Source organism: Rhamphochromis sp. 'chilingali', assembly GCF_963969265.1.
Source record: "Rhamphochromis sp. 'chilingali' genome assembly, chromosome: 1".
In the NCBI taxonomy this organism is placed as follows: Eukaryota; Metazoa; Chordata; class Actinopteri; order Cichliformes; family Cichlidae; genus Rhamphochromis; species Rhamphochromis sp. 'chilingali'.
In genome coordinates this window covers 14,005,918-14,033,173 of record NC_137929.1, presented here as the reverse complement: position 1 = coordinate 14,033,173, position 27,256 = coordinate 14,005,918, and the positions used below count along the sequence as shown (strand labels likewise).

General features: G+C 40.8%; 2 protein-coding genes across 16 annotated transcripts in view; one reads left to right on the top strand and one right to left on the bottom strand.

The window, feature by feature from the left end:
- Nucleotides 1-27,256, top strand: part of LOC308393807 (uncharacterized protein) — an 810,936-nt gene that overhangs the window by 148,880 nt on the left and 634,800 nt on the right. The gene's annotated exons all lie outside the window — the stretch shown is intronic.
- The window catches only part of LOC308394179 (uncharacterized protein), a 28,761-nt gene continuing 2,547 nt past the window's right edge, over nucleotides 1,043-27,256 (bottom strand). For 9 of the 15 annotated variants that reach the window (XM_080878366.1, XM_080878370.1, XM_080878372.1 and 6 more), the window contains 7 exons: nucleotides 26,857-27,088; nucleotides 26,581-26,759; nucleotides 26,391-26,484; nucleotides 25,964-26,081; nucleotides 25,798-25,889; nucleotides 25,603-25,696; nucleotides 24,799-25,241 (listed from right to left, as the gene is read on the bottom strand). In XM_080878366.1, coding sequence (XP_080734492.1) covers nucleotides 25,108-25,241; nucleotides 25,603-25,696; nucleotides 25,798-25,889; nucleotides 25,964-26,081; nucleotides 26,391-26,484; nucleotides 26,581-26,759; nucleotides 26,857-26,913 — 768 coding nt within the window. In that variant the 5' untranslated portion in view covers nucleotides 26,914-27,088 and the 3' untranslated portion in view covers nucleotides 24,799-25,107. Of the gene's footprint in view, nucleotides 1,383-1,435; nucleotides 1,742-2,056; nucleotides 2,099-2,431; nucleotides 2,547-24,009; nucleotides 24,264-24,494; nucleotides 24,651-24,775; nucleotides 25,242-25,602; nucleotides 25,697-25,797; nucleotides 25,890-25,963; nucleotides 26,082-26,390; nucleotides 26,485-26,580; nucleotides 26,760-26,856; nucleotides 27,089-27,256 lie in introns of those variants that run through there. The other 6 variants (XM_080878362.1, XM_080878365.1, XM_080878361.1 and 3 more) reach the window with 6 other exon arrangements.

Below are 27,256 nucleotides of genomic sequence, written 5' to 3'. Positions count from 1 at the left end.
CTGATGAAGAGTCTCTGGAAACACTCGTTTATCTCCTCTGCTCTTCCTTCTTCTCTCTGCAGGTGGAGCTGGTGATGGTAAACAGGACGGTGTGTGTGCTGAGAGAGGAGGAGCTGTGTCCTGATGATCCAGAGAGGTTGAAGCAGCAGCAGCTTGTGTGTAGAGACGCTCTGACTGGGCCATGTTACTGGGAGGTGGAGAGGAGAGCTTCATCCAGCAGTGACTGACAGAGGAATGAGAAGAAGTGCAGATGACTGTCAGTGCTGCAGAGTGAACTGCTCTGAGAACAGCTCCACTGTCAGACACAATGTAGAGTCCAGCATCATCCCTGTGTGTCCCTCTGGATCTGACAGAGGATCATCAGTGTATCTGGACTGCTCTGCTGCTGCTCTGTCCTTCTACAGTCTCTGCACAGTCTCTGTCTGACTCTGGCTACATTTTTGGCATTTATATTCTTGGTTGCTCTCTTTATATTTTTCACATGCAAAATGTGCCCATCTTTGGCAAGATTCACACTGCACCTGGAAAGGAAAAATAAATGGCTCATATTCTGTTTGGTGAATACTATTACTCAACATTTTAATTATGATTGGCAAGTAATGATACTAAGACTTATGTGTTTCTTTTGTTTTACCATTTCAATCATGCTGCGGTCAGCGTTAGCATCTAACATGGAGCAAACAATGCAGTAGTCCTCAGCGTTCCCTGAAACACAATCATAGTTAGGTTTTAATCAAACATTATTTATTGAATAATTAAAAAATAATAGTACATTTTTTCCAAATATACTTCCTGGAAAATTAGTCTAAATTAGACTTTGAGAAGGGTCTTATCTGAAAGTGTTTGAAGAGCACTATTTGTACTGTGCTGTTTGAAAAGCACTATTTGAATTGGAAGTACGCACTAACGTGATAAGGACTTTACTGGACTTACCTCGATTTTCAAGTAGGGTGCAAGCTATCTGCATTCGCTCCAGCACAACTGGCTCTGTAGTGGTTGACACCTCACTGACCTCTCCAAAATCAAGGTGGTGTTCTGCAAACTGTGAGATTGATCATAATTAGAATGTAAAGTCTTAATTAGGTAAAGGATAGGATAATTATAAGCCACAAGGCTTCAGCCTATTCCTTTTTCAGTTACTGTATGATTAAGTACTTCTATGTAAAATGATCATCTTTGTTGTTGTTGACCGAAATAACTTTCACTTCACTTAAATTCACTTAAAGTCTTAATTCTAGCTAACAAGAAACTGAATCATTTGAATACGGGTTACCTTTAACAGTAAAACTCCACAACTGCAGGAATCCTGTCGCTTGTTGTGTTGCATAGTCTGTAACTGCCACTCCATGGTGTCTTCATGCCCTCTCATCCTCAGAAAATTCCTAGTTGAACAAAAGTGTTTGTAATGAAACAAGATTTTTTTTTTTTTAGTCTAAGAATAACACCTCAGTATCATACATACCTCCAGTTGCGCAGAATTTTCCTGTCATAAACACCTTCATTCCCATGGGGTCTATGAGCAGTATTTTCTGTGCAGAAATGTTGACAATCTAAAGAAAAAGTTAAATTAAAAATTACAATTGTTTGTGCCACTGAAAACTTATTTAAAAATAACACTTTGTGCAAGAAACTGCTTCACAACAAATTATGCAAATTAATAACAAAATGAACACATACCACAAGAATCCAGTGTGTACCAAAGTTCACAGGGCACAGCCACGTCTTCAACTGGGAACTTCATCTGTGGGATTGGAAGTGCAGAGTAATTTGGATTTACTTAGGTACCATGCGTCTCAGGGTGTTTTCAAATATAGTCTTCTTTAAAGGAACCGAACTCTTTCCTCAGCAACAGAAAGGAGTCAACTGTTTGGACCACTTCTGAGCTTTCAACATACCAGTTGAGGCATCTGAACTGCCCAGAAAACAACGAGCTTGCAACTACTGAACAGAGCAGGTGTGCAGCATTCTGCACAAGTATACAAAAATGTTATAGAACAGTAAATAGGTTTTTTTTTTAAATTTCAAAATTAGTAGGTAAATGACATTTCTTACTTACCTTTCGTCTGTCAATAACACGGTGCAGATATGCATCAATGACCTGTTTTGAAAAATCTGAGTTTATACAACAACAGCAACAATTTTTGAAGTAACTGCTTGAGTGCTGTACACAAAAACATCTAAAGGAATATAATTGCTGATAAAGGTTCTTTCTGCATATACTGAAACTGGGTATTATGATGTCACAACATCTGTGTTGTGGTTGATAACATTTTTTCCTGTTGAAGTGAATGGGTGAAACCTTATCAGAGTTTTGCAATACAAACCCCCCGACCTACCCGCACATTTTAAACTATTAATGGTCTCTGCACTGCAAATGCTTCAGAAGGAGCAGAACCTCGAAATCAGACTCAATAATGATAAGTTCTCTTACCTCATCAGAAACCACCGTGACCCCTGCAGTGTTCGAAAAGAGGAATCCAATAACTTGTATGGTCCAACAGCTGCCTCCAAGCGCCCAGTATCCTTTGCACGCCATAGCCTCTTTACTAAAAGAAAAATATGATAAGTTAGCTCAGGCATGCATGAGATTTGTAGTGGATAAGCTTGGTAAAGGCCGACGGGCCACAACAGGAAAAAAGTCAATACAATAGGCATGCATTTACACGCAGAGAAATAGGAAAGGTACAGCGGGTGGGCAAAATAGAAAATTACTGACAGGCAGATCCATTTCCAGACTTCCACAAGCTCAGTGCACGTTGCATGTTTCTTTATATCCAATATGAGTTGAAGACTTCAAAATGCAAACAAAGTCATGCAACAGTCAATTAAGTTGCAACGCCAAACTGGCAACAAATGACCAACTGGTCAAAAAGAGTTGTTCACTATGTCACCTTCATTTTCTAAGCTTTGTTTCCGGGAGGGAAGTTCTTGTTCACGCGTTTCTGGTCCTGGAACACAATTAAACTCCTTGTGTCAGCCGTTTTGGGTGCATAATGAATCCTCTGGACTTTGCTGGCACTGAGGGTTAGCAGTAGGATGGCAGGGAGGCATCTTCAGGTCTGTGCTGCTGTTCACCGTCTGACTGCGAGTTGGGTATTTTTAATTGTCACTGATATTTACATGGTGGCTTCTTCTGTATGGCTTGATATGGTCAATGCTGTAGTGATTTCTTAAAGTTGCTCCTTCCGTGTTTTTTTAATCTCACACATTTGCCAGCGATGTCTTGAATGGTGTAGGGTCCTGAAAAATCTGGATCAAGTCTTCCTCCCTTCCTTCCACGTTTCATGTTCAAGAGAAGAACTTCATCTCCAACGCTGTACACAAGGTTTCTGTACTTCTGGACTCGTCTAGCATAAGCTTATGCATAAGCATAAGATTGTACTTAAACTGAAATATGACACCTACTCAGTGATTTACAACATAGAGGTAGGTTGTTTCCTCTTAAACATTTTAACCGCTTTCCTTACAAAATGAACTGGAAACCTATAAGTTCAGTCTCTGAGGTGCTCTGCGATTTCTCTCAGGGTAATGTCTGCCTGTTTGGTCAGAGTCCATAGTGCTCTGTGTGGAAAGTTCAGGTGTTTGAACATTGGTGGTTTCACGTAAACCCTGAACCTCAGGTGGTGAAGCGAGGGCAAACTCTTCTGAATCTTGAGGTGTAGATGTGTCCTCTCAGGTTGCTCTGGAACCACGTGACATTCTGCATCTAGAATCTGATCAACATGTCTACGCCAGACTAAGTTGGCTCCAACATTTATGGTGTATATCAGCGGTCCGGTCCGTGAACGAATCGTGCCAGAATGCCATTTCTGACTTGGGTCTCTGTAGTCTCTGGCGAGAACTCTTTGTCCAACATTGAAGAACCTGGTTTTGTTTCTTGTTGCTTCCACCATGGAAGACTGTTTATCTTGGACATCCTTGCGAATGTCTGGTTTCAGCAAATCTAGACGTGATCTCAGATCTCATCCCATGAAGAGCATTGCAGGTGTGTGTCCAGTTGTTGCATGAGTGGTAAGACAGTAAAAAAATTGTCAATTTTCTGTTGTAGCGGTTTCCCCTCTGTGCGACTGGCTGGTTCAGCTTTGTTGCAGGATGATGGTGAGCTGAAGTGATATGTCGTATGCCGTTACTCCCAAGGAAACACTGGAACTCCTCTCCAGTAAACTGATGACCATTGTCACTTACGAGCTGTTGTGGCAGACCTGTGCGTGCAAACGGTGACCAAAGACTATTGATCGTGCTGGCAGCTGTTGCTTGCTTTACGGGGAAGATTTCTGGCCACTTTGAGTGGGCATCAACCACAACCAGGAACATTTAGTCCATAAATGGGCCAGCATAGTCTATATGAATGCGTTGCCATGGAGCAGATGGCCACTCCCACGCGTGTACAGGTGCTGTTTGAGGCTGGCGCAGCGTCTGCTGGCAAACAATGCAGGATTTAGCCATATTCTCCATTTCACAATCAGTGCCTGGCCACCAAACATAGCTTCTAGCAAGACCTTTCATCTTAACACCCAAATGTCCATTGTGCAGTGAGTCCAGTACCTTTGTACGTAGTTTGGGTGGCAGGATGACACGAGTTCCCCACATGACACATCCTTGGCAAACGGATAGTTGGTCTTTGCGGGTGGAGTACGCAGAGAACTGAGTGTCACTACAGGACGGCCAACCATTCACAGTAAGATCGTTTGACAAGATTGTGTTTTGGCTCGTTTCTCTTTTCACCTGAGCACTTGTGACAGGTAGGGGTTCCATTTGTGTAACATGAAACACAGTAGCTGGATCAGTCATTTCTTCGGTGGGTTGCATGTGTGGAAGACGTGAAAGTTCAGTTCAGTTCAGTTCAGTTCAGTTCATTTTTATTTCAAACATTTCAAACATGTGCCTTCACAATCATTACAAAATATCATTCCATTATTTGTTTGAAAAGGAGTAGGCTGAAGTATTTACTTATTTGTCCCTACCCCCTCAAGTTTTACCTCTCATTCATTTAATTTTTTTTTTGTCTTAAATTAAACAAACAACATATGAAACATATAAACATATGAAGTAAAACAAAACATAACATACATAAATCAAAAACAAGAAATTAGCAAGCCCCACCACAGTATAGTTTCTTTCATATGAAAAATACAGAATGTGTATATTTGCAGATACACAAGTTATGGAAAAACAACAAAACAAAACAAAACAAAAAAAAACAAAAAAACAACCAAAAAAGAACCGCAACACCATTACCAGCAACATTACCATCCTGGGTTAACCCCGTTTTCTTCATTCTTGTACTTATTTAAAATTAGGTTTTTATATTTTACTTTAAACTGTTTTATGTTTTGACTGTCTTTTATTTCTTCTGTTAGACTGTTCCATAATTTAACTCCTGCAATTGAGATTGACATAGTTCTTAAAGTTGTTCTAGCACTTTGTATTTTTAAATTCCATTTCCCTCTTAAGTTATACCCACCTTCTCTTTCTATGAACAATTTACAGATTTCTTTGGGAAGCAATTTATTTCTTACTTTATACATTATTTGCGCTGTTTTAAGCTTCACCAAGTCTTGGAATTTAATAGCTTGCATTTTGACAAAGAGTGCATTTGTATGGTCCCTGTACCCTACATTATTTATTAATCTAATGGCCCTTTTCTGTATTATAGTTATTGTTTGTGTGTTACTTTTGTATGTGTTTCCCCAGACCTCTACACAGTAGCTCATATATGGCAGTAGTAAAGCACAGTATAAAATGTGCAGTGCTTTCTGATCCAACATATGCTTTGCTTTTCCCAGGACGGCAATGCCCCGTGCCAATTTCCCCCGAACATAAGTAATGTGTGGCTTCCAACAGAGCTTGTGGTCAATGATCACCCCAAGAAATTTTATTTCATTTACTCTTTCTAAATATACATTGTCAACACATATTTCTACTTCGATGTTTTTCTTTTGGTTTCCAAACAACATAAATTTGGTTTTATCGAGATTCAATGATAATTTATTTATATCAAACCACTTCTTTAATATCGTTAATTCCTGTGTGATCATTTCCAAAACCTGTGGCAACTCCCCACCTGCACACAGTATATTTGTGTCATCTGCAAATATTACAAACTTTAAAATCTCCGATACTCTGCAGATATCATTTAAGTACATAATAAACATTTTTGGACCCAGTACTGAACCTTGAGGTACTCCACAAGCTATATCCATCAAATTAGATTTATATTCATTTATTTGTACATATTGTTGCCTATTCCCTACATAGCTTTTTAACCATTCCAAAACCACTCCCCTAAACCCGTACTTTTCCAGTTTTTTTAATAGAATTTCATGATTAACAGTATCAAACGCCTTCTTTAGATCTAAGAAAACTCCGAGCGCACACCTCTTATTATCCATACATTCCGTTATCTTTTCCATTAAATCTATCAGTGCCAAAGCTGTTGATCTGTTGTTTCTGAACCCATACTGACTATCTGTCATTAATTCATATTTTTCCACAAAACTGTCAAATCTTTTTATGAAGAGTTTTTCCAGTATCTTAGAGAACTGGGAGAGTATTGACACTGGTCTATAGTTTGTAAAATGATGTCTTTCACCGGTTTTGTAAATGGGAATAACTTTAGCAACTTTCATTTTTTGTGGAAAAACTCCTTTTTGAAACGACAAGTTGAATATATATTTTAATGGTTTTACGATACCATCAATAACTGTCTTTACCGTTACCATATCAATATCATTCCAGTCTGTACTGGTTTTGTTCTTAAGTCCTCTAACCATGTCATAAATCTCTTTCTCTTCCACTGCTCTTAAAAACATTGAGCTATTATTCCTTTCAATATTTTCACCAGTGTCCCTTTCTATTCCATCAACCTTTATTTCTTCTGCCAGTTTTGGCCCTATGTTTACGAAGAATTCATTAAAGCCATTTACTATCTCCTCCATGTTATTAATACTTCTTGTCCCTTCTATAAAGTACCCAGGGTAATCATTATTCCTTGATTCATTTTTGATTATTCTGTTTAATACATTCCATATATCTCTTGTGTTATCTTTATTGTGTTCTAACCTTTTAATGTAATACTCTCTTTTACAGGATCTCATTATATTAGTTAATTTATTTTTGTAAGTTTTATACTTCATTTCAGTTTCTATTGTTCTCTTTTTTATGAATTCTCGATATAGGGTATTCTTTTTTTTGCTGGCATTTTGTAGTCCTTTTGTCATCCATGGTCTTCCTGCATAGTTGTGTTTCCTATTGATTTCAATTACTGGGCAGTTTTTATCAAGTAATGTGTTAAATGTTCTTAAAAATCCTTCGTAAGCTTTATTAACTTCTGTTTGTTCATATACAATATTCCAATCTTGCTTTAAAAGTTCATTTCTAAGACAATTTAAGGTCTTCTCTGTTCTTATTCTTTTGTAAATAATCTTATGTCCATCGTTGTTCACTTTATAATGGCAATTATACGATGCAAAGACTGGTAAATGGTCACTTATATCATTGATTAACAGCCCACTTTTTATCTTTCCTTCTATTATATTTGTAAATATATTATCTAATAGAGTTGCACAATGAGATGTTATTCTGGTCGGTCTTGTTATCAGTGGAAATAAACCGATGCTGTACATGGAATCAATAAATTCTTCTGTACTCTTATTATGATTTGGATTCAATAAGTCAATATTAAAGTCCCCACAAATAAACATTCTTTTCTGATTTATATTTGTAAATAAGTCCTCCATATTATCCTTAAATATCTCAATCTTAGATCCTGGTGTTCTATATATACAACTGACAATTAGGTTTTTCCTTTTTTCTATACTTATTTCCACTGATAAACATTCCATCACTCCATCAATAACAGTTGTCATTCTTCCCATTCTTTTGTACTTTAGGTTTTTATCAATGTAAAGTGCCACCCCACCTCCTTTCTTGTTGATCCTGTCTACATGAAGGAATTCATATCCATTTATTTTAAAGTCTTCTTCTTTTCCAGGAGTTATCCAGGTCTCCGATATGGCTATCACATTGAATGGCTGTTCAAACTGTGTTATGTAGTCTTTGATGGATTGAAAGTTTGCATATAAGCTTCGACTATTAAAGTGAACCATTGTTATACCCTGTTCTACCTTGAATTCCTTTTTAAGTTGCTCATTTGTATAATAATTGCATTCATTTGTCTTATTGTTAAAGAAATTACAATCAGGATCTATGTTGCTGTCATACATCAATGTCTTATTTTCAATATCTATATGAGTTGTTAGTTGAAAATTGTCAGACATCTGCGTTGGTTGTGCACTTGGACGGTCACATCATATTTAGCACTGCTTTGCATTTATCAGTTATATTTTTCTAGTTCAGTCATCTCTTTGATGACTAGAACCTTAGCCTGCTCTGGTGTTCCATTTAACTTAATGAATATTTTACAGTCTGACGTCCAAGTTGACTGTATTTTCTTCTGTTTTCTTAATATTCTTGCTTGTCTTGCAATGTCTGCATTTTTCTTGATTAGGTGTTCATTTAAATAAACATTTGTACCTTTTAGCTTTCTTCCTTGCTTGAACAGTTCTTTTTTCTGTTTTCTATTAACAAAACGAATGATAATGGCAGGTATTTGATTTTTTCTCGGAAGAGGATGGCATCCCTCAATATTTTTACTGTCCATTTCTATACCTTTGCTTTTAAAGAAGGCCATTACCTGCTCTTCCAAAGAGCGTAGCTCTTGCTCGGGTGGCTCCCCTCTCTCTGCTGCTGCTACCCGTGCGTATGTCTGATGCTTGGTTTCCAGTCCTGTCACTATCACATCATTTACTCTTGAATATTGTTCCAGATCTGACACCCGTCCTTCCAGCATAGCAATCTTCTTGTCCTTTTCCTCGCTCTGCCTTCTTAGTTCTTTAATATCATCCATTAAATTGAGTATCAGTTTTTGTTGTTTTGAAATTTTTGTTATTTCTTCAGACATAAAGTTTAGGGATTTCTTTATGTCCTCCAGTTCCTCCTCATTAACGTTGCTCCTCTTAGGCGGCATCTTAACGCTCCTGGGCCTGGTGGAGCAGGAGGATCCTGGGCCTAGTGGCTGCTGGAAGAGCCTGGGCCTGGTGGCTGCTGGAGGATCCTGGGCCTGGTGGAGCAGGAGGATCCTGGGCCTAGTGGCTGCTGGAAGAGCCTGGGCCTGGTGGCTGCTGGAGGATCCTGGGCCTGGTGGAGCAGGAGGATCCTGGGCCTAGTGGCTGCTGGAAGAGCCTGGGCCTGGTGGCTGCTGGAGGATCCTGGGCCTGGTGGAGCAGGAGGATCCTGGGCCTAGTGGCTGCTGGAAGAGCCTGGGCCTGCACCAGATGGTGCAGTGGACACATGTGTGACTGCTGTGATTAAAGCATCTTTCTTTCAGCTTAACGAGTGAACCGTCAGCTCGTTCAAACACACGTTAAAGTCCGTTTGGCTCGACACCACCGAAAGCGTGCTGCTGCAGTCTGTAAAAACAGACACACAGCAGGTAACAGGAACTACTCGGTGCGCCAGCTCGGCACCACTAGGCTGTGTCCCAATTCAGGGTCTTAATTAAACGAGTCGTCAGTCGCGGGAAACCAGTCCATCTGCATTTCCATGTAGCTTTGTCCCTTTGAACTCAATGGTGTAGGTGTGTGCACCCAGGAACAAAGCCCAAGCAAGCGTACGCAAGCCATGGTTGGAATACCTTTCTGAGGGTTAAAGATGGACACCAGCGGTCGGTGGTCTGTGATCAGGGTGAAGTGTCGTCCATATAAATACTGATTAAACTTCTTCACTCCCCACACTAGACCGAGTGTTTCTCTGTCTATCTGCGTATAGTTGCGCTCGGCTGCATTTAGGGACCTTGAGGCAAAGGCAAGTAGTCGTTCGGATCTATCAGGCATTTTGTGAGATAGCACGGCACCAATGCCATATGGTGAGGCATCACAGGCGAGGCGAAGTGGTAGCTTGGGGTCAAAGTGTGTCAGAACCTCCTCTGATGTAATGAGCTGCTTAACTTAACTAAATTAAATGCCTCTTCATAGTTTTTTGTCCATTTCCATTTGACATTTTGTTGCAGCAGAGAGTTCAGCGGGTGCAGGACTGTTGAAAGGTTTGGTAGAAACTTGTGGTAATAATTAATTAAGCCCAAGAATGAACGTAGCTGACTCACATTTTTAGTGTCTGGTGCCTTCAGGACTGCTTCAACTTTGTCCTCGGTTTTGTGGAGCCCATGTCTGTCGATCTTGTGTCCACAATACTCAATGGCATCCTTGAAGAACTCACATTTGTTTTTGTTTGCTCTCAATCCATATTTTTCTAGCCTGGCCAGGACTGCTGTTAGGTTAGCCAGATGAGTCTCCTCATCAACACCAGTGACTATTATGTCATCCAGAAAACACTGTTCCTGGAATGCCTTGTAGGACCTGATCCATGGCACGTTGCCATACTGCTGGGACACTGGCGATACCAAATACCAGCCTGTTGTACTGATATAGGCCTTTGTGAGTGTTTATCACCACATATTTCCTGGATGTCTCTTCTACTTCCAACTGGAGATAAGCCTGGGCAAGGTCAGTTTTTGAAAAGTGTTTGCCACCTGCGACTGCTGTGAATATGTCTTCTATCCGCGGAAGTGGGTACTGATCTATGTGGAGAACTGGGTTCACTGAAACCTTAAAATCACCACAGATCTGCACTCTGTCACTTGCTTTCTTGCTTACTGACACTATTGGTGTAGCCCAATCTGACCATTCCACCTTGGTGAGTATTCCTTGCTCTTCCAAGCGCTGGAGCTCTGCTTCGACTTTGGGGCATAAAGCATAAGGTACAGGACGTGCCTTGTGAAATCTTGGTTTTGCATTGTCCTCCAGTATGATCTGTGCTTTAATATTTTTCAGGGTGCTGATTCCATCTTTGAACACCTGGGCACGGTTATTAAGTTTCTGTTTCAGTCTTTCATCCACAGAATGTGCACTCGGGCCTCGTTCCAGTCTCACTGACATAAAGTTCCAGGTTGCGTTTCTTTTTCTCATATTCCACTTTCACTTTTCCCAGAGGAGTTATTCTTTCACCTGTGTATGTTTTCAGTTTCACCGAGGTGTGTTTCAGTTTCAGATTGGGGAATTTGTCTCTGTAATCTTCATATAAGATCAGTGAGAGGGCAGACCCAGTGTCCAGTTCCATCTGTAACTCAACCTCTTGTATTTTTGGTGTGAGCCATATTGCATCATTGTCTTTCTCTTGCATTGTGTACAGCTCCAGGCATGCCAAATCCTCCTGAGAATCATTTGAGTCTTTCTCAGTTACTTCATGCAGCTTTCGGTCTCTTTTGCACATTTAGTTTTTGTTTGATGCTGCGCAACAAGTTGTATGTTTTTCCTCCCATGACACTCAGGAACACAGCAACTTTCCTCTCATCCTCTATTTGGTTAGCCAGACAATATTGTTCATCTCTCACCACATATGTTGTTCAATCCTCTTTGCCATTATCAAAAATGTCCATTTGTCCAACGCCTCCTGACATTTTCTCAGTATTTTCAAAAACATCCTTCACTTAAAAGAACTGATGTTACTCACGTCCTCTCTGCAGCGCACTAGCCAGGCGAGTGAGTTAGTATCCACACGGATGATTAGTTGTTTTTGCCGTAACCTTTTTCGTGTCTTTTGGCCACTTTCACAAGGATTTCCCCCTCCTGTCGTCCAGTGCACATTGGAGATCCGTTTTAATGCCATTTTTCGGCTAAATTATCCACACCCACTGCCGCGCTATGCATTCTGGGATATGTTGGGCCACGAAGTCTACACTGCCACAGCCTTAAAATTCAGGGAAATGAAGGATGCATTTCACGGCCGCATTTGGAGCAGCCTTTGAATTGGGACAGCCTTCGGCGCGCCGCTGTGACGTAATCGGCCTTGAAATGCGTACTTTAAGGCTGCAGACCCTGAATTGGGATACAGCCACTGACATGAGACAACCCTTCACAATAAAACAGGAAACAAGAAACAGACGCAGACTTGACACTGAACCTATACTAAACACGAGACACAACCTAAGAACTAATCCCTCACTAAGAATAACAGAAACATGGAATACCAATAAACAAAAGCATCGGGATACAAACCATAATACAAAGTAATATAAGAACTGAAAATGCTGGGTCAAAATGACCCAGAACCGTGACAAAAGCCCAGAGTTCAGTTTGGTCTTGAATTCTTTTAGTTTCTTCTCCACGTTCAACGACCGATTTACTTTTTGGTCCTTTGTGAGATGAATTTCCAAATATCTTATTTCTGATTTAACAGGAATCTTACAGTTTATCATTTATGGCAAAGAGTTCACAGTTATTAGGATTTAACGTTAATCCAGATGTCTTGGAGAGTTTTTACATTTTTCACTAGTTATTGGAGCTTGATTTGTTTTATCTTGAAGATGGCTGTTAGAAAGTGTGTGTGTGTGTGTGTGTGTGTGAGTGAGTGAGTGAGTGAGTGAGTGAGTGAGTGAGTGAGTGAGTGAGTGAGAGAGAGAGAGAGAGAGCGCGAGAGGTTGCGTCTTGATTTAAATCGAGTAGTTAATAGTCAGTAAGTGTCCGGCTGCTCCTGTATGCGATTAGAATGATGCCACCTTCTCCCATAGTCCAGCCAATGATGCGATTCACATTCGTGTATATACGCAGCTAATCAACATGGTTGACAGGCTATGACAGCGTCCTTATGTGTTTTAGCTAGCAAAGCGGCGTGGCTGATGTGGAGTGATACATCTGCTGTTGTCAGGCCTGCAGGTATCAGGCTGTTGTTCTCCTTTATCTCATAGTGGACAGAAATTATTTTTTGCAGTGGCACAAATAATTTGTGTGGCATCAGATTTGATGCCGAACAGCTGATTGTTCTGTAAATAGTTTGAAATGTTTATTTTAAAAACGCCTTGGCTGCATTTTTTAGGTAAACAGCTGCAAAAAACTTTGTTGTTTGCATAACTCACATAACTCATAACTCAAACATTACAAAATCCAAACGCTGAACTGCACCTATGCCACAGAGCTTCATTCCAACACATCAGATTAATGACGTTCCTTTCAATAAACCTTGGACACAAACAATTAACAGGCGTAACATCCCCACTAATCTGCCTGTTAAACCTAGCTAACCCAGCCTAGTCTTCCGTACATACTGGCGATGGGTATTTATGTACCTCCATACCGTCAGCTGTGAGGAAGACAAACTGTCTTAAACACAAACTGCGGCGGTACTCCCAAGCCAATGGCTTCAGCCGCCTGATGCACAATAGAAAGCAAATCAGTACAACGCCTAATGCAGGTGAAACTGCTGAAACCTAACAGGGGAATAAGACTCCTGATTGAAACAGCTGTGTGAAGCCACAGGCTTACTCTAAAAGGCAACAGCGAACCATAAAACTCTCACCAATAAAACTATATATAAATAATCTAATAAAACCTACAAACTCTTCTGTTGACAAGTTGTTGTGGCTCCTCCAGCAAATGTCCGCAGCAGGCTAAACATGAGGACGCTGATGACGACAACAACAAACACATGAGATGCACTTCTGCACTATTTGCTCCTTTAATTCCACGTGTTACTGTCCACTATACAAATCAGCACATCGAACTATTAAACAAATGCACAGACTGCACAAACACAATGACTGCATCTCACAAGAATTACACCAATTACTACACCAAACTACAACATCGGCCTATGGCATCAATTAGTGCATAAAACATACATCAAGTTACAGCCAAAAATGCATCAAAATGACTCAAGCTGGGGTCAACAGGTTCCCCTCATGCTCACCCGACCTTTCTGCTCATCAGGTGAGTGCAACCACATTTATCACCTAACACGCCCACGAGTCACGCCCCACACCCGTGCACCAATACAAGGTGTGCATTTAAACCAACCCTCTTAATCCAAAACAAAAAGGAACAACTCATATGGCTCCTACACTTGTGCTCAAGAACTCAGTCCCATATTTTAGGTTATTCTGAATAAATCGTTCATGCCCTCTCTTGGGAAAGAAGCTGTTGTGGTTCCTGGTCCTAAATCTAGTCGTCCAAAAGTTCTAAACGACTTCAGGCCTGCTGCCCTCACCTCAGTCTTTGAACAAATCATCAGAAATGTGATTATGGAAGACACTGAACTTCAGCTTGATTCAATGCAGATTGCACATAAGCCCAATAGAGGAGTGGAGGACGCGCTTTTGATTCTACTTCACCTGATTGTCAAACATGTAGAGAGTAAAGGACTTCAGTTCATCAATTTCTCTGCTGCTTTCAATAACACAGCCCCAGATTTGAATCAAAAGACTTTTAGAACAGTTTGAAATCCGGACAAACCTGAGCAAGTGCAGTCATATAAATATCTTGGGGCCATTGAGTCTGTTTTATCATGAGAATGATGCAGGACAAAGTCTTATAAAAGCAGCTTTGTCCCTGCTGCCGTCACTAAACTTAATAACTAATAACTGTTTTTCTGATTTGATTAATCGCGTCTAATTTCCAAATATGTGTCTGTCAGGTTTAAATCGATGTGTGTGTTTGTGAAGGGATGACAAATGCTATTATTTTTCTGTAAAGCAAATTTACGTAAAAGTAAAGTAACCTTGATATGTCAGGATGTAGATGTCCCACCCAAAAACGTCATCAGCCCTGAAACATCGGTACTGTTCCAGGCAGCATTGCTGTCCACACGTCCATCAGAGTGTTAGAGGAGGCTGTCACAGATGTTGCAGTCTGCTCTCTGTTTCCATGAAACAACCACACTTGAAATGATCATTAAAGCTACCTGTACTAAAGGAAGCTGAGAACATGGCAGACGTGGGACTGACTGTGATCAGACTGTGACGATTGTTCTTGAGCAGATCTACAGGTCAGCTGTTCCACATCATGTTTCTAGGATGGAGCCGTTTGGAATAATGCCGCCCTCTGCTGGACAGATATCGTGTTGTCCCTGAGTCCTTCTGATCCTCAGCACTTTCTATCAGGAGACAACGCACTCAGGTCCCATCTGACGTTGTTCACTTGATGTTCTGAAGCCCAGTACGGACCTTAACACGGGCTCCATGTGGACATATTAGATTAAATGTTTTTTAAGACCAGTTTCTTGAATTACATGACGGTGTGATTTTTATTTTGTGCTTTTAGTGCAGAGAGAGTCTCTGTGGAGGTTGGATGTTCTCCCCGTGTTTGTGTGGGTCCTCTCAGGGGACTCTGGCTTCCTCCCACAGTTCACACACATTCAGGTAGTGGGGTTAGGTTAACTGGTGAATAAGTGTGAGCGTGAACGGTGGTCTGTCTCCTCACCCTGTGTTAGCTGGGATCCACTCCAGCTCGTACATGCCCGTCAGGCACCGTCCTCATACCTGTTCTGGTAAATCCAGTCCTGGAGGACACAGCTCACCTGGAATCTGTGTTCATGTTATAAAATGTTACATTTCATTAGAAGTTGGTTGTATTCCAGTTTTATGTTGCAGTTTTCACTTTTGAAAGGGAAGGTTAGTCCAGCTCAGTCAGATGCTGAATGCTCTCTTTCAGTACGTTGTTGTATTAAACGATGACGCAGCAGACGACACATTGTAGCCATGTTAAAAATCATGCAACAGACCCTTGGTCACGATGTCGTTGTGGGGGTGTCTAAAGGCTGGGTTCCTTCTAATAACCGTAACAAGTGTTTATGGCGCTCCTTGTGATGCTGGGTCAAAGTTCAGCCTCTGAAGACCTCGACGTGTTTGAAGTTATCCACAGGCTGCGAGGTCCACTTCAAAGGTGTTCTATGTTAGATGTTGGTCAGGTTAATCAAAATGGAAACTGTTGAGTTTACACATTAACCAACATGGTCCAGCACTAAACATCGTAAAGCCTTTAGTTTATGGAGAGAGGATGCTGCCATCAAATTCAAAATGGGCTAATATTTTTCTTTAAATGTTTCATTTTCTCACTTTGTTTAAAATACTGGTTTATAGGATTTGCAAATGATTGCATTCTGTTCTTAATCATATTTAACACAGCGGATCAAACGTGGGGAAGTGGGTGTTATATTCAGATTGTGGGATACATTTAGGAAATGTAAAACTTTTGATGTTAATGTTGTTTATTTGCAGGGTTTAAAAATAAATGTGTTTATTGTTTGAAACTCATACTTGGCCTTCTACTCTTCATGGCTGCTTAACCAAGCTAACAGGGTGGACAGTCTGAGGAGCTGGGAAAGAAAAGTGTCTGAACTGCTTTAAATTTCTTGAAGACATTTTATCCAAGAAGTTTCTTCAGTTCTGAGAGAACGGCGCGGCGGTGGGTGTGGATAATGTTGCCGAAAGAAAACGGCGGAAGAGGGGCGGCTGAAGAGTAAACTTTCAGAAGTAAGTACTGAATATTATGTCACTTATTTATGTGCAAATGTTTAATAATGAAGAACATTAAAACATTCCTGTTGGCCACATGTTGGCAAAGTTATGTGACATTAGTGATGTTTGTACTTTCAGTGTTTACTTGGTTTTAAAGCCTTTACTTTAAAATATATGCTGTTCAATAGTCGACCTTAATCCTACAGAGAATGTGATGATTTTGTGGATAATTAAAGTCAGTCATTTATCCACAAACACAACAAGCTGAAAGTCAGTGATGCTGCTCGGTTTGCAGTCCTGAACATCACGGCACAAGCAGGATTCACTGCACTGTTAATGTTAGCTATGTTATATTGCTGCCTCTGTTCGGTGGTGTCGAGCCAAACGGACTTTAACGTGTGTTTGAACGAGCTGACGGTTCACTCGTTAAGCTGAAAGAAAGATGCTTTAATCACAGCAGTCACACATGTGTCCACTGCACCATCTGGAACTCTTCTTGTTTGCACTCGTAATAACACAAACACTAAATCCTCCTGTTTGTAGCAGTGTGTACACCTGAGACTGTCACCTGTCTGTCTGTCCTGCACAGGGCTGAACTGGGACAAAAAATCGGCCTGGGCATTTTGACTAGAGACCGGCCCACCAAAAATGTGACGTCATTCAGGGGTAAAAACCGCAAAGGATTCTGGGAACTTGTGGCAAGAGGTACTAGCGCATGCAGGCTTTCAATTGAACTCAGCTACAGAGCGATAAAAAGAAACACAAAAAATAGCCGGTGTTGTGCCAAAAAGTGATTGTCTGCCAAAAAGTGATTGCTCGTATTTAAATTGCTATAAGTAACTTGTTGGGCTATAATATGTGAAACATATGTCAAATGCATCCCTCATGGATGACATAAAGTCATCTCTCCATCTCCATCTCCTGCTCTTTTATTTCTCTCTCTTGCTCCATCTCTCTCTGCTGCTCTTCTGTCTCCTCTGTCACAGACTTCTCCACTTTTGATGATAAATCAGCCTGGTGCAACATGTAAGGATTGGCACAATTTGTTAAGATTTTGAGGAGTTTGAGAAACTAACCTTAAGCATAAAATAAAATTTACTATCAGTAACTTCATAGCACCCGCCCAGCAGTATATAAACTCCGTCATGCTAGCTAGTACCAGTTATTCTAAGCGACTGTAAAAAGTCAGCACAACGAAAACAAACTACAACTAAACTTGGTTTATATCTGACACAGATAGACAGCAGGTCATAACTTCTTACCTGAAGTTCAGTTCCTTTGCCACTATGACCGGTGGCGGCCTCGGGTCTCTCCTCCTCTTGCCTCCCCTTTCCCTTATCCACCTGCTGGCCTCCACCACTTGCTGATGTTGCTAAATCTGTGGAAGCTATGCCACAGCTACCGCCAAACAATTCAGTTATTTTTGCACATTTGGCAGCGTCTGCCTGAAGGGCTTGTTTCTTTTTGGCCCTAATTTTTTCTGCACCTTCTTTCCTTTTTTTATCTATCTAATCTATAAGATTGCTAAACAAGGGGGAGGGTGCATCCGACCTCCTCGGCTGTAATTGGTCCAGCCCAGAGTCGATCATGACCAATTGGCCAATCCAACACCTTTCATTATTTATACCCTTCCAAAAAAAATCGATCGGCCCATAAAAGCAAAAAATCGCCAGCGGCCCACCGGGCAAATGCCCGGTATGCCCGATGGCGAGTCCAGCTATGGTCCTGCACTCTCTCTCTGTTTCTTTCTCTCTGATTGTGGAATAAAAGTATGAACATGTGTTTATAAGTCACACTTGTGTTTGAATCCTGCACCTTATCACACATTTGATTTCCATGTGTGACGACTGCAAGTGTCCAGAGTGAGGACAGACTGAGGGACCCACTGCTGCACATCATCTGTGAGGCTTTGCAGCCCTGATGATCCACCAGGACAAACTCAGCAGTGTGTGAGGAAGAGGAGGAGGAAGAGCCAGCAGCAGCTGACAGATGGAGAGAATAGACAGACTGTTCCCTGTTTGTGAAGGACTGCTAGGAAAGTTTAACATAACTGTCTGTGCTGAATCAGTCTTATTAGGTAATGTTCAAATAATGTTGTCATCCCAGTGTTTCCAGTGTGGGAGAAAGTACTCAGGGCCTTCAAGTTACGCACTATGAAAGGCAGCAACAAGTTTAATGTTCAGAAACCTAAAGTCTGTATCAGCAGCAGAATGGAGCTAAAAATAAATGTTTGTTTCAGTTCTATGAAGCTTTGAGTATTTTGGATCAGTAGCACTGCTGTGTTTGTTGCATCATATTGCTGTAATTGTTTATTTGCTTTATATATTCTGAGCTAAGTTGATCTATAGTGTTACATCATTTTCTATAAGGATGTTATGTGTTTGTAGACTTTCTGCCCAGTTTGACCCATTTAGCAGAAGTCAGCCTGTTTAAGGCTCTGATGTCTATTCTGTATGACTTAAAGCAGTTATGACATGGTCTGATTTTCTCACCCAATAAAGGAATATTTCATTTATCAGTCTACTCTTCATTCTATCAGACACAGTTATCACAGCTCGTACATTTGCTTTTTACACATATATGTAAGCATTGAGCCAAATTTAGTAATGCCAACATATTAAAAGAACAATATTTCTCTCTTATATATGATACATCTATATACACACTGTCACAGATACTTGAGTGTCTTTGAGTGAAGATTTAAGGTGATAGGAAATATAAATAACTGCAACTTGAATCTTTGACACAGAGTTCATGCTTCAGAGTTCAGATGTTCAGAGTTCATGGACCGTTGAGGCTGCGAACTTTAAGGCTGCAGACCCTGAATTGGGATACAGCCATCGACTGTGGAAACCTTGCAAGTGGATCGTAAAGGTTGTTACAGAGTCTTTCATGTCTAAATTTGCCGTTAATAATTATATAATTGTAGGAATCATCTAGTTTGCTTACACTGATTACGTTGGCACTTTGTTAGCGCTACAACAACGGTCAGACCCCCGAGGCATCTAAACTTTAGTAAGAATGTGCACTTTTGACACCTCTGGTTAGCATTTAGTGGTCAGTTTCAAACGTATTTGATTTTTGCTTGTTATGAACAAATTCACTTCACTACTTTTCACGATCTGTAACATCAATGCACATTGTTCCATTTACTGCATATTGCACTTTATTCATATCTCTCATTCCACCTGCAAAAACATTGTAAAGGTCGTCACAGAGAGTTTTATATATGTATAAATACTAATATTCTCTATTTATTCTGCTTTATTGCCCAGATGTTAGTTAGCCTTTGTTCAGTTGTCTTTTATATGTCAATAGATACGTATGTCACAAATAAAAGTTTCTTGTAAATTATGTTTTTGTAAAGAATTTTCTCCCAAATCTCTTACATGCTAACTGTAACGTGTTATTTCTGCTAAAACCTGAACTTAAATGTGTATATGGTGTTTATCTGTTTTTCTCTCTGTTTTAGATGCAAATATCAAATTGGAGTTCTGCCTCCAGGCCAGAGTTGCAGGAATGCACCACGTGTTGGCTGTTTCACTGCCCTCTGTGCCCCACTTTCAGCCCTGCTGTCAGGGCAAAGATTGAGCAGCATATAAATGGACACATTCAAAGTGCTTTGCCTTTCAAAGGTATGTTGGTATTAAATATACCTCATAGTTAAAGTCATAAATATGCACTTCTTTTCAGCACCTCTGCAGGTCTTTGTTGACTTAAAAGTTATTTTTCACATTGTACAGTTCAGTTCATTCATCAGCGAGAGAAAAAAGTGTTTTCATTAAATATTTTTCCTGTTCACCACATTTCCTGACAGCTCTTGTGATCCACACCATTTTGCTTTCATTATTGAGGACGGCTTGGATATTTTTGTTAATATGTACAATCTGATTGTTAGATAAACTGACTGCATTCTATACAACTACATTTAAATTACATGTTTTTTCTTTTTTTCTCTCTTACAGACAAAATGATGTGCCGGTGCACTTTCACTGCCCTTCTGTAACATGACAGTCATACAGCGTGGGGATATGGCAAGGCAATTATTGTCATGTCAGCATTCAGGACTGCTCCCCACTGAACTCTCCGTGGAGCCTCGTCTCCCTCTCCATGTCTCGTCTCCAGCATCTAAACCATTTCCTGAATCTTGGGTAGAACATTCATGTGCTCCACCCTCTGTGCTAAATGAAACTGGGGCTTGTGGAAAGTCCATGAAAATGAAACGTCCTCACTGTGGTCTTAGTCTTCTTACAAAAAAACTTCAAGGCTCACATGATGAGGAGGCATTCAAACAGGTCAGTAGATGTTTGCCTGGCCTGTCATCCACAGTGTTTTTGTGTAGAGGGACTTCTTCCTCTTTGTTTTTCAGTTTGCAGAGGACATGGAGCTCTTTTTAAAAGCATGTGCTGACGAGCAGAGACTACAGGTCAAAGCGATGTTTGACATTTAATGGACAGATGAAGGCACTGGCTGTTTGTTTGTGTTTTTTATCTGTTGTTTGTTTTTCAGTGTACAGAATTCCAGTTAAACTTATTATAAAATGCTGTTCACTTGTTTCCATACTTATAGTAAAAAATTTAAGTGTAAATGTAACAGCATTGTTTATACTTGTAACTTCAGAGTAAAAAGCTTATTGTTGATATTAACATTAATGTATTATCCTGTAATCAATAATATTTTTATGCATTTTACGCATTAACCCTCTGATCTCTATCCTGGCCATTTGGGGCCACTTCACTTCTCCTTGTTTGACTGCTACACTGCAGTGGACCAAAAGAATGACGCAGGTTTGATCTTAAGGCTCTAATAGTTGTGTGTGTTGTGCATGACATTGCAACGCAAACATGTATTTGCAAGATAGACTGGAATAAATTATGATGCATCAAATATTACACAGGCTGCAGTGAATTGTTGTTGATACAGGTTGTTGAGCTTTGAGTTTCCCAGTCAAACGTAGCTTTGACACACATGCTAACACTCTTACTCTTGTACATTTCATAACAAGACACCAAAGCCAAAATATTAGCTCTCAAAAAAAATTCAAAGCTGCAGCTGCAGCACACACAGCAACAAACACTGTTAGTAAATGTGTCCTGGAGTTTCTGCAGGTGCAGAAAGTGCTGCTGCTGTAAGTCAGCCTAACAGCTTCCAGATCACTGATATTTCTGGAAAGATGGCAAGAAGGGCATCACAGCTCATTTCTACAATCTCCCAGATCTTGGAATACAAGCCCCTGTCCCATGAAAACCACTTCACAGTAGTAGGAGTCCACTAAAACCTACAAATGAAGAGTGATCCTGGAAGAAATAGGGCGCACACTAGTGACCTCAACAGTTGCAAGACAGCCTTGTCCCCGATGCTTATATGAAAAAAAATATGAAGATTTATGAAACCATTAGGACTTTATTACTGTTTTATCTGAAAAGCTACTGGTAATATTTAACCTAACTGGGATTTAAAGTGTAAAAAACAGAATGTAGATAAAATTTTGGTTTTGATGAAAAGGAGTGGAGCTTGTGAGCCACAATGTAAGCAGTGTTGCTTTGCTGACATGCACTCGATGCTGGCAGTACAAGCATTGTAGTGGTTCTTATATTTTTGTAAACTAACTGTATAATATATTGAGCCATTCAACAGTACACAAATGTTTGTAGGCTCCTTTTTGTATGCAACCTGCATGTCTTTCTGAATTAATTGTTTGTTTATATCATGTTTTTCAGGAAAAAGAAGAAGTTAAAGTCAAGTGGAAGCCCTGCTCAACATGGTATGTAGTAACAACTTTGTTGGACGGGAACAGACATTCATACTGTTGATAAATAGTTATCACCTCAATTTGAATTCATGTATTTGGACTAAAGTAAATTGGGAGCTGTTAGCTGTCAAGCTGCTCCTCTGTGAGGAGCTTGATAGCTGTCCACCTCCAAAGTCCATTATGAGTTTTGGAGGTGGACATGGTCAAGACTTTTAAGAGTTGGCATAAGACTTTACTTCTTTATAGAGCTTATAGTTGGGGCTGGTTCAGGTCAGCCCTTAGTTATGCTGTCATAGCACCAGACTGCTGGGGGTTAGTGTCTACTCGTGTCATTGTATATATCCAGGAATATGTGCCTGAGGATAGTTGTCATGAAATCAATATTAAATCAAAGTTTTCCTTAATGACCACAGCTGGCATGAGTTCTCCAAAGCTGCCTGCTGTCTCAGGATCTGTCTCCAAAAAGAACCAGGGAGCGCTAACATGTTATGTTCTAGACTGATGAAGAAAATGCACATTAAACATAGTATAAACTCACTATGTTAAGTAATGTGAAGAGGATGCCTTTAGCTCCTATTGGGTTGGTTCCTTGATCAGTGCAATACAGAATCATTCATCTGGTTTGATGTAATGTCCTTCAAACACGTCAAAATGAGGCTCTGTAGTCTGTGTGGCCTCCACATGCCTGTATGACCTCACTACAACACCTGGGCATGCTCCTGATGAAGTGGCAGATGGTCTCCTGATGGATCTCCTCCCAGACTCCAGGACTAGAGCATCTGCCAACTCCTGGACAGTCTGTGGTGCAGTTGGTGGATGGAGTGAGACGTGATGTCCCAGATGTCCTCAAATGGATTCAGATCTGGGGAATGGGCGGGCCAGTCCACAGCATCAATGCCTTCGTCTTGCAGGAACTGCTGACACACTCCAGCCACATGAGGTCTAGCGCTGTCTTGCATTAGGAGGAACCCGGGGCCACCCGCACCAGCATTTAGTCTCACAAGGGGTCTGAGGATCTAATTTCAGCACCTAATGGCAGTCAGGCTACCTCTGCCGAGCACACGGGGGGCTGTGCGGTCCCCCAAAGAAATGCCACCCACACCATTAGTCACCCACTGCCCAACCATCATGCTGGTGGATGTTTCAGGCAGCAGAAGGTTCTCCAATATGTCTCCAGACTCTGTCACAAGTACTTAGTGTGAACTTGCTTTCATCTGTGAAGAGCACAGGGCGCCAGTGGCAAAGTTGCCAAGCTTGGTGTTCTCTGGCAAATGCCAAACATCCTGCACAGTGTTGGGCTGTAAGCACAACCCCCACCTGTGGACGTCGAGCCCTCATACCACCCTCATGGAGTCAGTATCTGACCGTTTGAGCAGACGTGCATATTTGTGGCCTGCTGGAGGTCATTTTGCACAGCTCTGGCCTTTCTTTCCTACCCCACAGTACCTTTCCTTATCTTTTGTTTCCTACTCTTTTACTTAGTCTTTGATCACGGTTGTCTTTCTAGATAATTAATGTCATTTGTTCTGGGGCGAGTCACTGGCTCGGGTGCATTCTGGGACTGTCAGTTCACCAGTGTGCTGGCATGCTTCTTAACAAACACACCACTACAGCAAACATCTCAGTTGTACTTGTTGATTTCTTCAACAAAACACTGAACAAAACATGTCCTTGTGAGTGTGCTGCCTGGTGCTTTTACATTTTGTGGTAATTTGAGCAGCCCAGAAAGCATCCCATGAATTCAATTATGTTATTGTATCTGAACATGTACACGAGTCATTAAATTAGATGGGAAAGAATGATTCAGGGTAAACAACTGCACCAAGGGAATTACATTTTTCTTCTCAACATGTAAAATGTCTGTTGATAAGCAATTTCTAAAACAGACATTATAAAAATCACATTAAACAGATGTGATTAACTTTTTATTCTAGCAAACATAACATCAATGATGACACAATCAGTCTTCATCAGAAGTGCTCAAATCACTCTCATCGTCTGAAACGTCCTCCTCCTCCTCCGAGTCCATTTCCAGGAGTGGTTGGTGGCTGAGGATTCTCTTGTACACGTCCTTTACTTTGAGCGTTTCAGCTTTCAGTTCACTTTGTTTTTAAACCAGACTATGGAGTCCTTTCTGTGCATCCTCCGACATGCCAACAAGGGAGGCTGTAAAAACAACAAAACTATTAAATATAAGTAAAACAAACAAACAAACAAAAAAACCTCACCTCATAAACACAAGGAGTTAGGATCATGTAATTAAACTTTTTTTAAGGGAGAAGGCAGTGTTAGCTAGCAACCCAAATATAGGTAAAAGATCCAGTAAGACTTTAGCATCTGCTATTATTTTCAATCAATTCATCACCAAATGTATAAATAAATAAAAGATGTGCTTACAGTCTGAGGAGATTGTCCCCAACACCACAGATCGCATTCGCAACACTGTCCAGTGATGCTGCATCTCCCTGCAAAGGATCATCTCCTCCTCTCTCAGGCGCCTCACAGCCATCACCTTCTCAAAGACCTTTCTCTTTGTCCGGAGGTCAGCAGCAGCTGCAGTTTAACAACATCAGATGGGAAAACATAGCAGCATATTATGATTCAAGAACAAAACATTCAACTGCTGCTCAGATACTGGGAGTTTGTTTAAAAAGGATATTTAGAAATCAAGAGCTTACGTTCACTTGTGCTCTGCCAGGGCCAAACGTCGCTCTGCATGAGGGCATCACTGGATACGATTTGCTTTGTTGCTTGTTTCCTTGTTGTAGTCGTCAACAGCAGCCGCCAAGCGTTTCTTCTCATCTAAGATGACCTTGTGAATTCTGTGTCGCCTCTTGTTGCTATCTGTAAATAATCATAAAAAGGAACACCTTCACATAATGCATATATTTACATTTTAATCTACACTCATCAATTCGTTTGCTAGAACAAATCACATCCAGCTTAAACAAACCTGGATCTGATTTTATTCTGTTTACAAAGTAGCTGTACGAGCTGTACAAACTGAGCATCAAACGGTCCGTTTCAAAGAAACTGTGACACCATTTTGTCTGTAAAGACTTTGTGTTCGCACTCTGATGATGACGACAAGCTGCTCTACTCGTGCCTGCAACGCTCCAAGGCTGCCATCAGTTTGATCCGTTTCTAAGTGAGAGGAATATTAATCAGAACACAGGATGAGTAACAGTCACCAAACTACAGTGGACTCTGTAATCACTGACTTGATGATATTCATTATAAGACATCTGGAGCCTTCATGTGCTGCATTATCATGAGATAACAAGTATGTTGGTGTTCAGCTTTATAAAACCAACTAGTACGACATCACTTCAACCCAGGTCCAATCCAATTTGATCAAACGCAACAACTCTGCCATCAATTCTGCTTTTACAAGCTTATTTTTCATTGTTTGTTGACACTGTCAGAAAGATCTTAACTCTAAGTTCTTTAATGAGGCCATGGTGGGTCCTGTTGTTATACACGAGTGCATTATATTGAGACTCACCTTCAGCCCATTGCTGCAGTGTGTCGTCATCCACACCCAGCTCATTTCTGCTCGCATTCAGGCTCTCCACTTGTTCTCTAAGGATCCTTATGATCTAAGAATACATTAATAAATGTCATTCATATGGACATTTTTAGAGTACTGGTGTTTCCCCCCCATTACCACACACATTAAAATGGGTGTTGAAAAAATGACCTTTAGATATCTCTGGCTCAAAGTGCGGCCCAGTTGTTCCACTTTCCTTTTGTTCCAGCCCAAAGCCAGGAGGCTCAGCATGTCTGTTCGCCCTGCATTTCAGTTAGTATACAAATAAGAATGAATGAGCAGGAGACTGAGTGGAATCTCACACACAGACACACACCTGCTTTAGACATGTACTTCGTTGTGATGGCCGCCCTAGACAGGAAACTGTTTACTTGCTCCACCTCTTCTCCAACTGTAGAACCGGCCCCATCCTGAAACGCACCTCCCCATTTGATCTATAGAAAGGAGGTCACAATACATGACTGCTGAATTCATTCAACCTTATAACAAAATGTCTTAAACGTATCCAAGACTACAAGCTGCAGTATACCTCGCACATCCAAGTGTGAGCTACTCAAAATGAAGTACACATTAAGATAAAGTCAAGTAAATAGTATTACGACAACACCAAGAGAAAAACAAAATAAATATCCACCCATCCAAATATGTATCCACACACACACACGTATGAGTATATGGTTATGGCGTTAACGTCATTTTAACAAGATTAACGCTGACAGCACTGATATATATGTGTATCTTACATCATTTGTGTGTCTCTGGATGTATTTCACAAACTCAGCAACTTCCTCATCTTTCTCAATGAAGACACCTTCAAAGTTCCCCTGCTCTGAAGTGCTGAACGAACACGGTGACAGTTGTTTGAAAAGAAACATCAAAATACAATTTTTGTACAAATCCATATTTGATTTATGTACACAATGCATAACGTACCTTGCATTTGATTGAAAGCGATAAAGCTTGCAGTTTCCATCAACTGAGACGGCGAGCATGTCTGGAGTGCAGGCAGGGCAGCTAAAGCATGGCTCCTTGCACATCCTGTCCACCTCACACTTTACAGCACTCCACTCCAAGAAACTTTTACTGAAGGCATCAGCTGATATTCGGCCAGTCTTTTAAGTAGAGGACAAACAACAGAATATTCACGGACAGTCATCATAAACATTGATTTGCACAATTTCCTTAAACTTGACAAATTTAGAAACTCACCCTTCCAAAATGGGCTGTTCGTTCATCCAGCACTTTGACAAAGGCCTTAAGTGACATCCCTGCTGCAGCTTCTTAATGTCATAGAAAGACTGAAAGACATCCATTGAAAACAGGGTGCAGAAATTTAAGGTGCCAGGCCAATATCCACCACCCTGGAAGTCCTTAACTGAGGGGGACCACATTAGGCCACAGCTGGTGCAGCTCACCACTGGCAGTGCAAGGTTATAACGGCCTTTAGGAAGGATAAGGAGAAATCCAGTCATGGCTCAACAAAGACATTCATTTTTTCCCATGTTGTTTTCAAAGCGGTCTGGTAAATCCAAATGACCTTTGACAGGTGCCCACATATACTGCGGGCCGAGGGTAATTCAAAACAATGTAGCAATGTACAATTTGCACT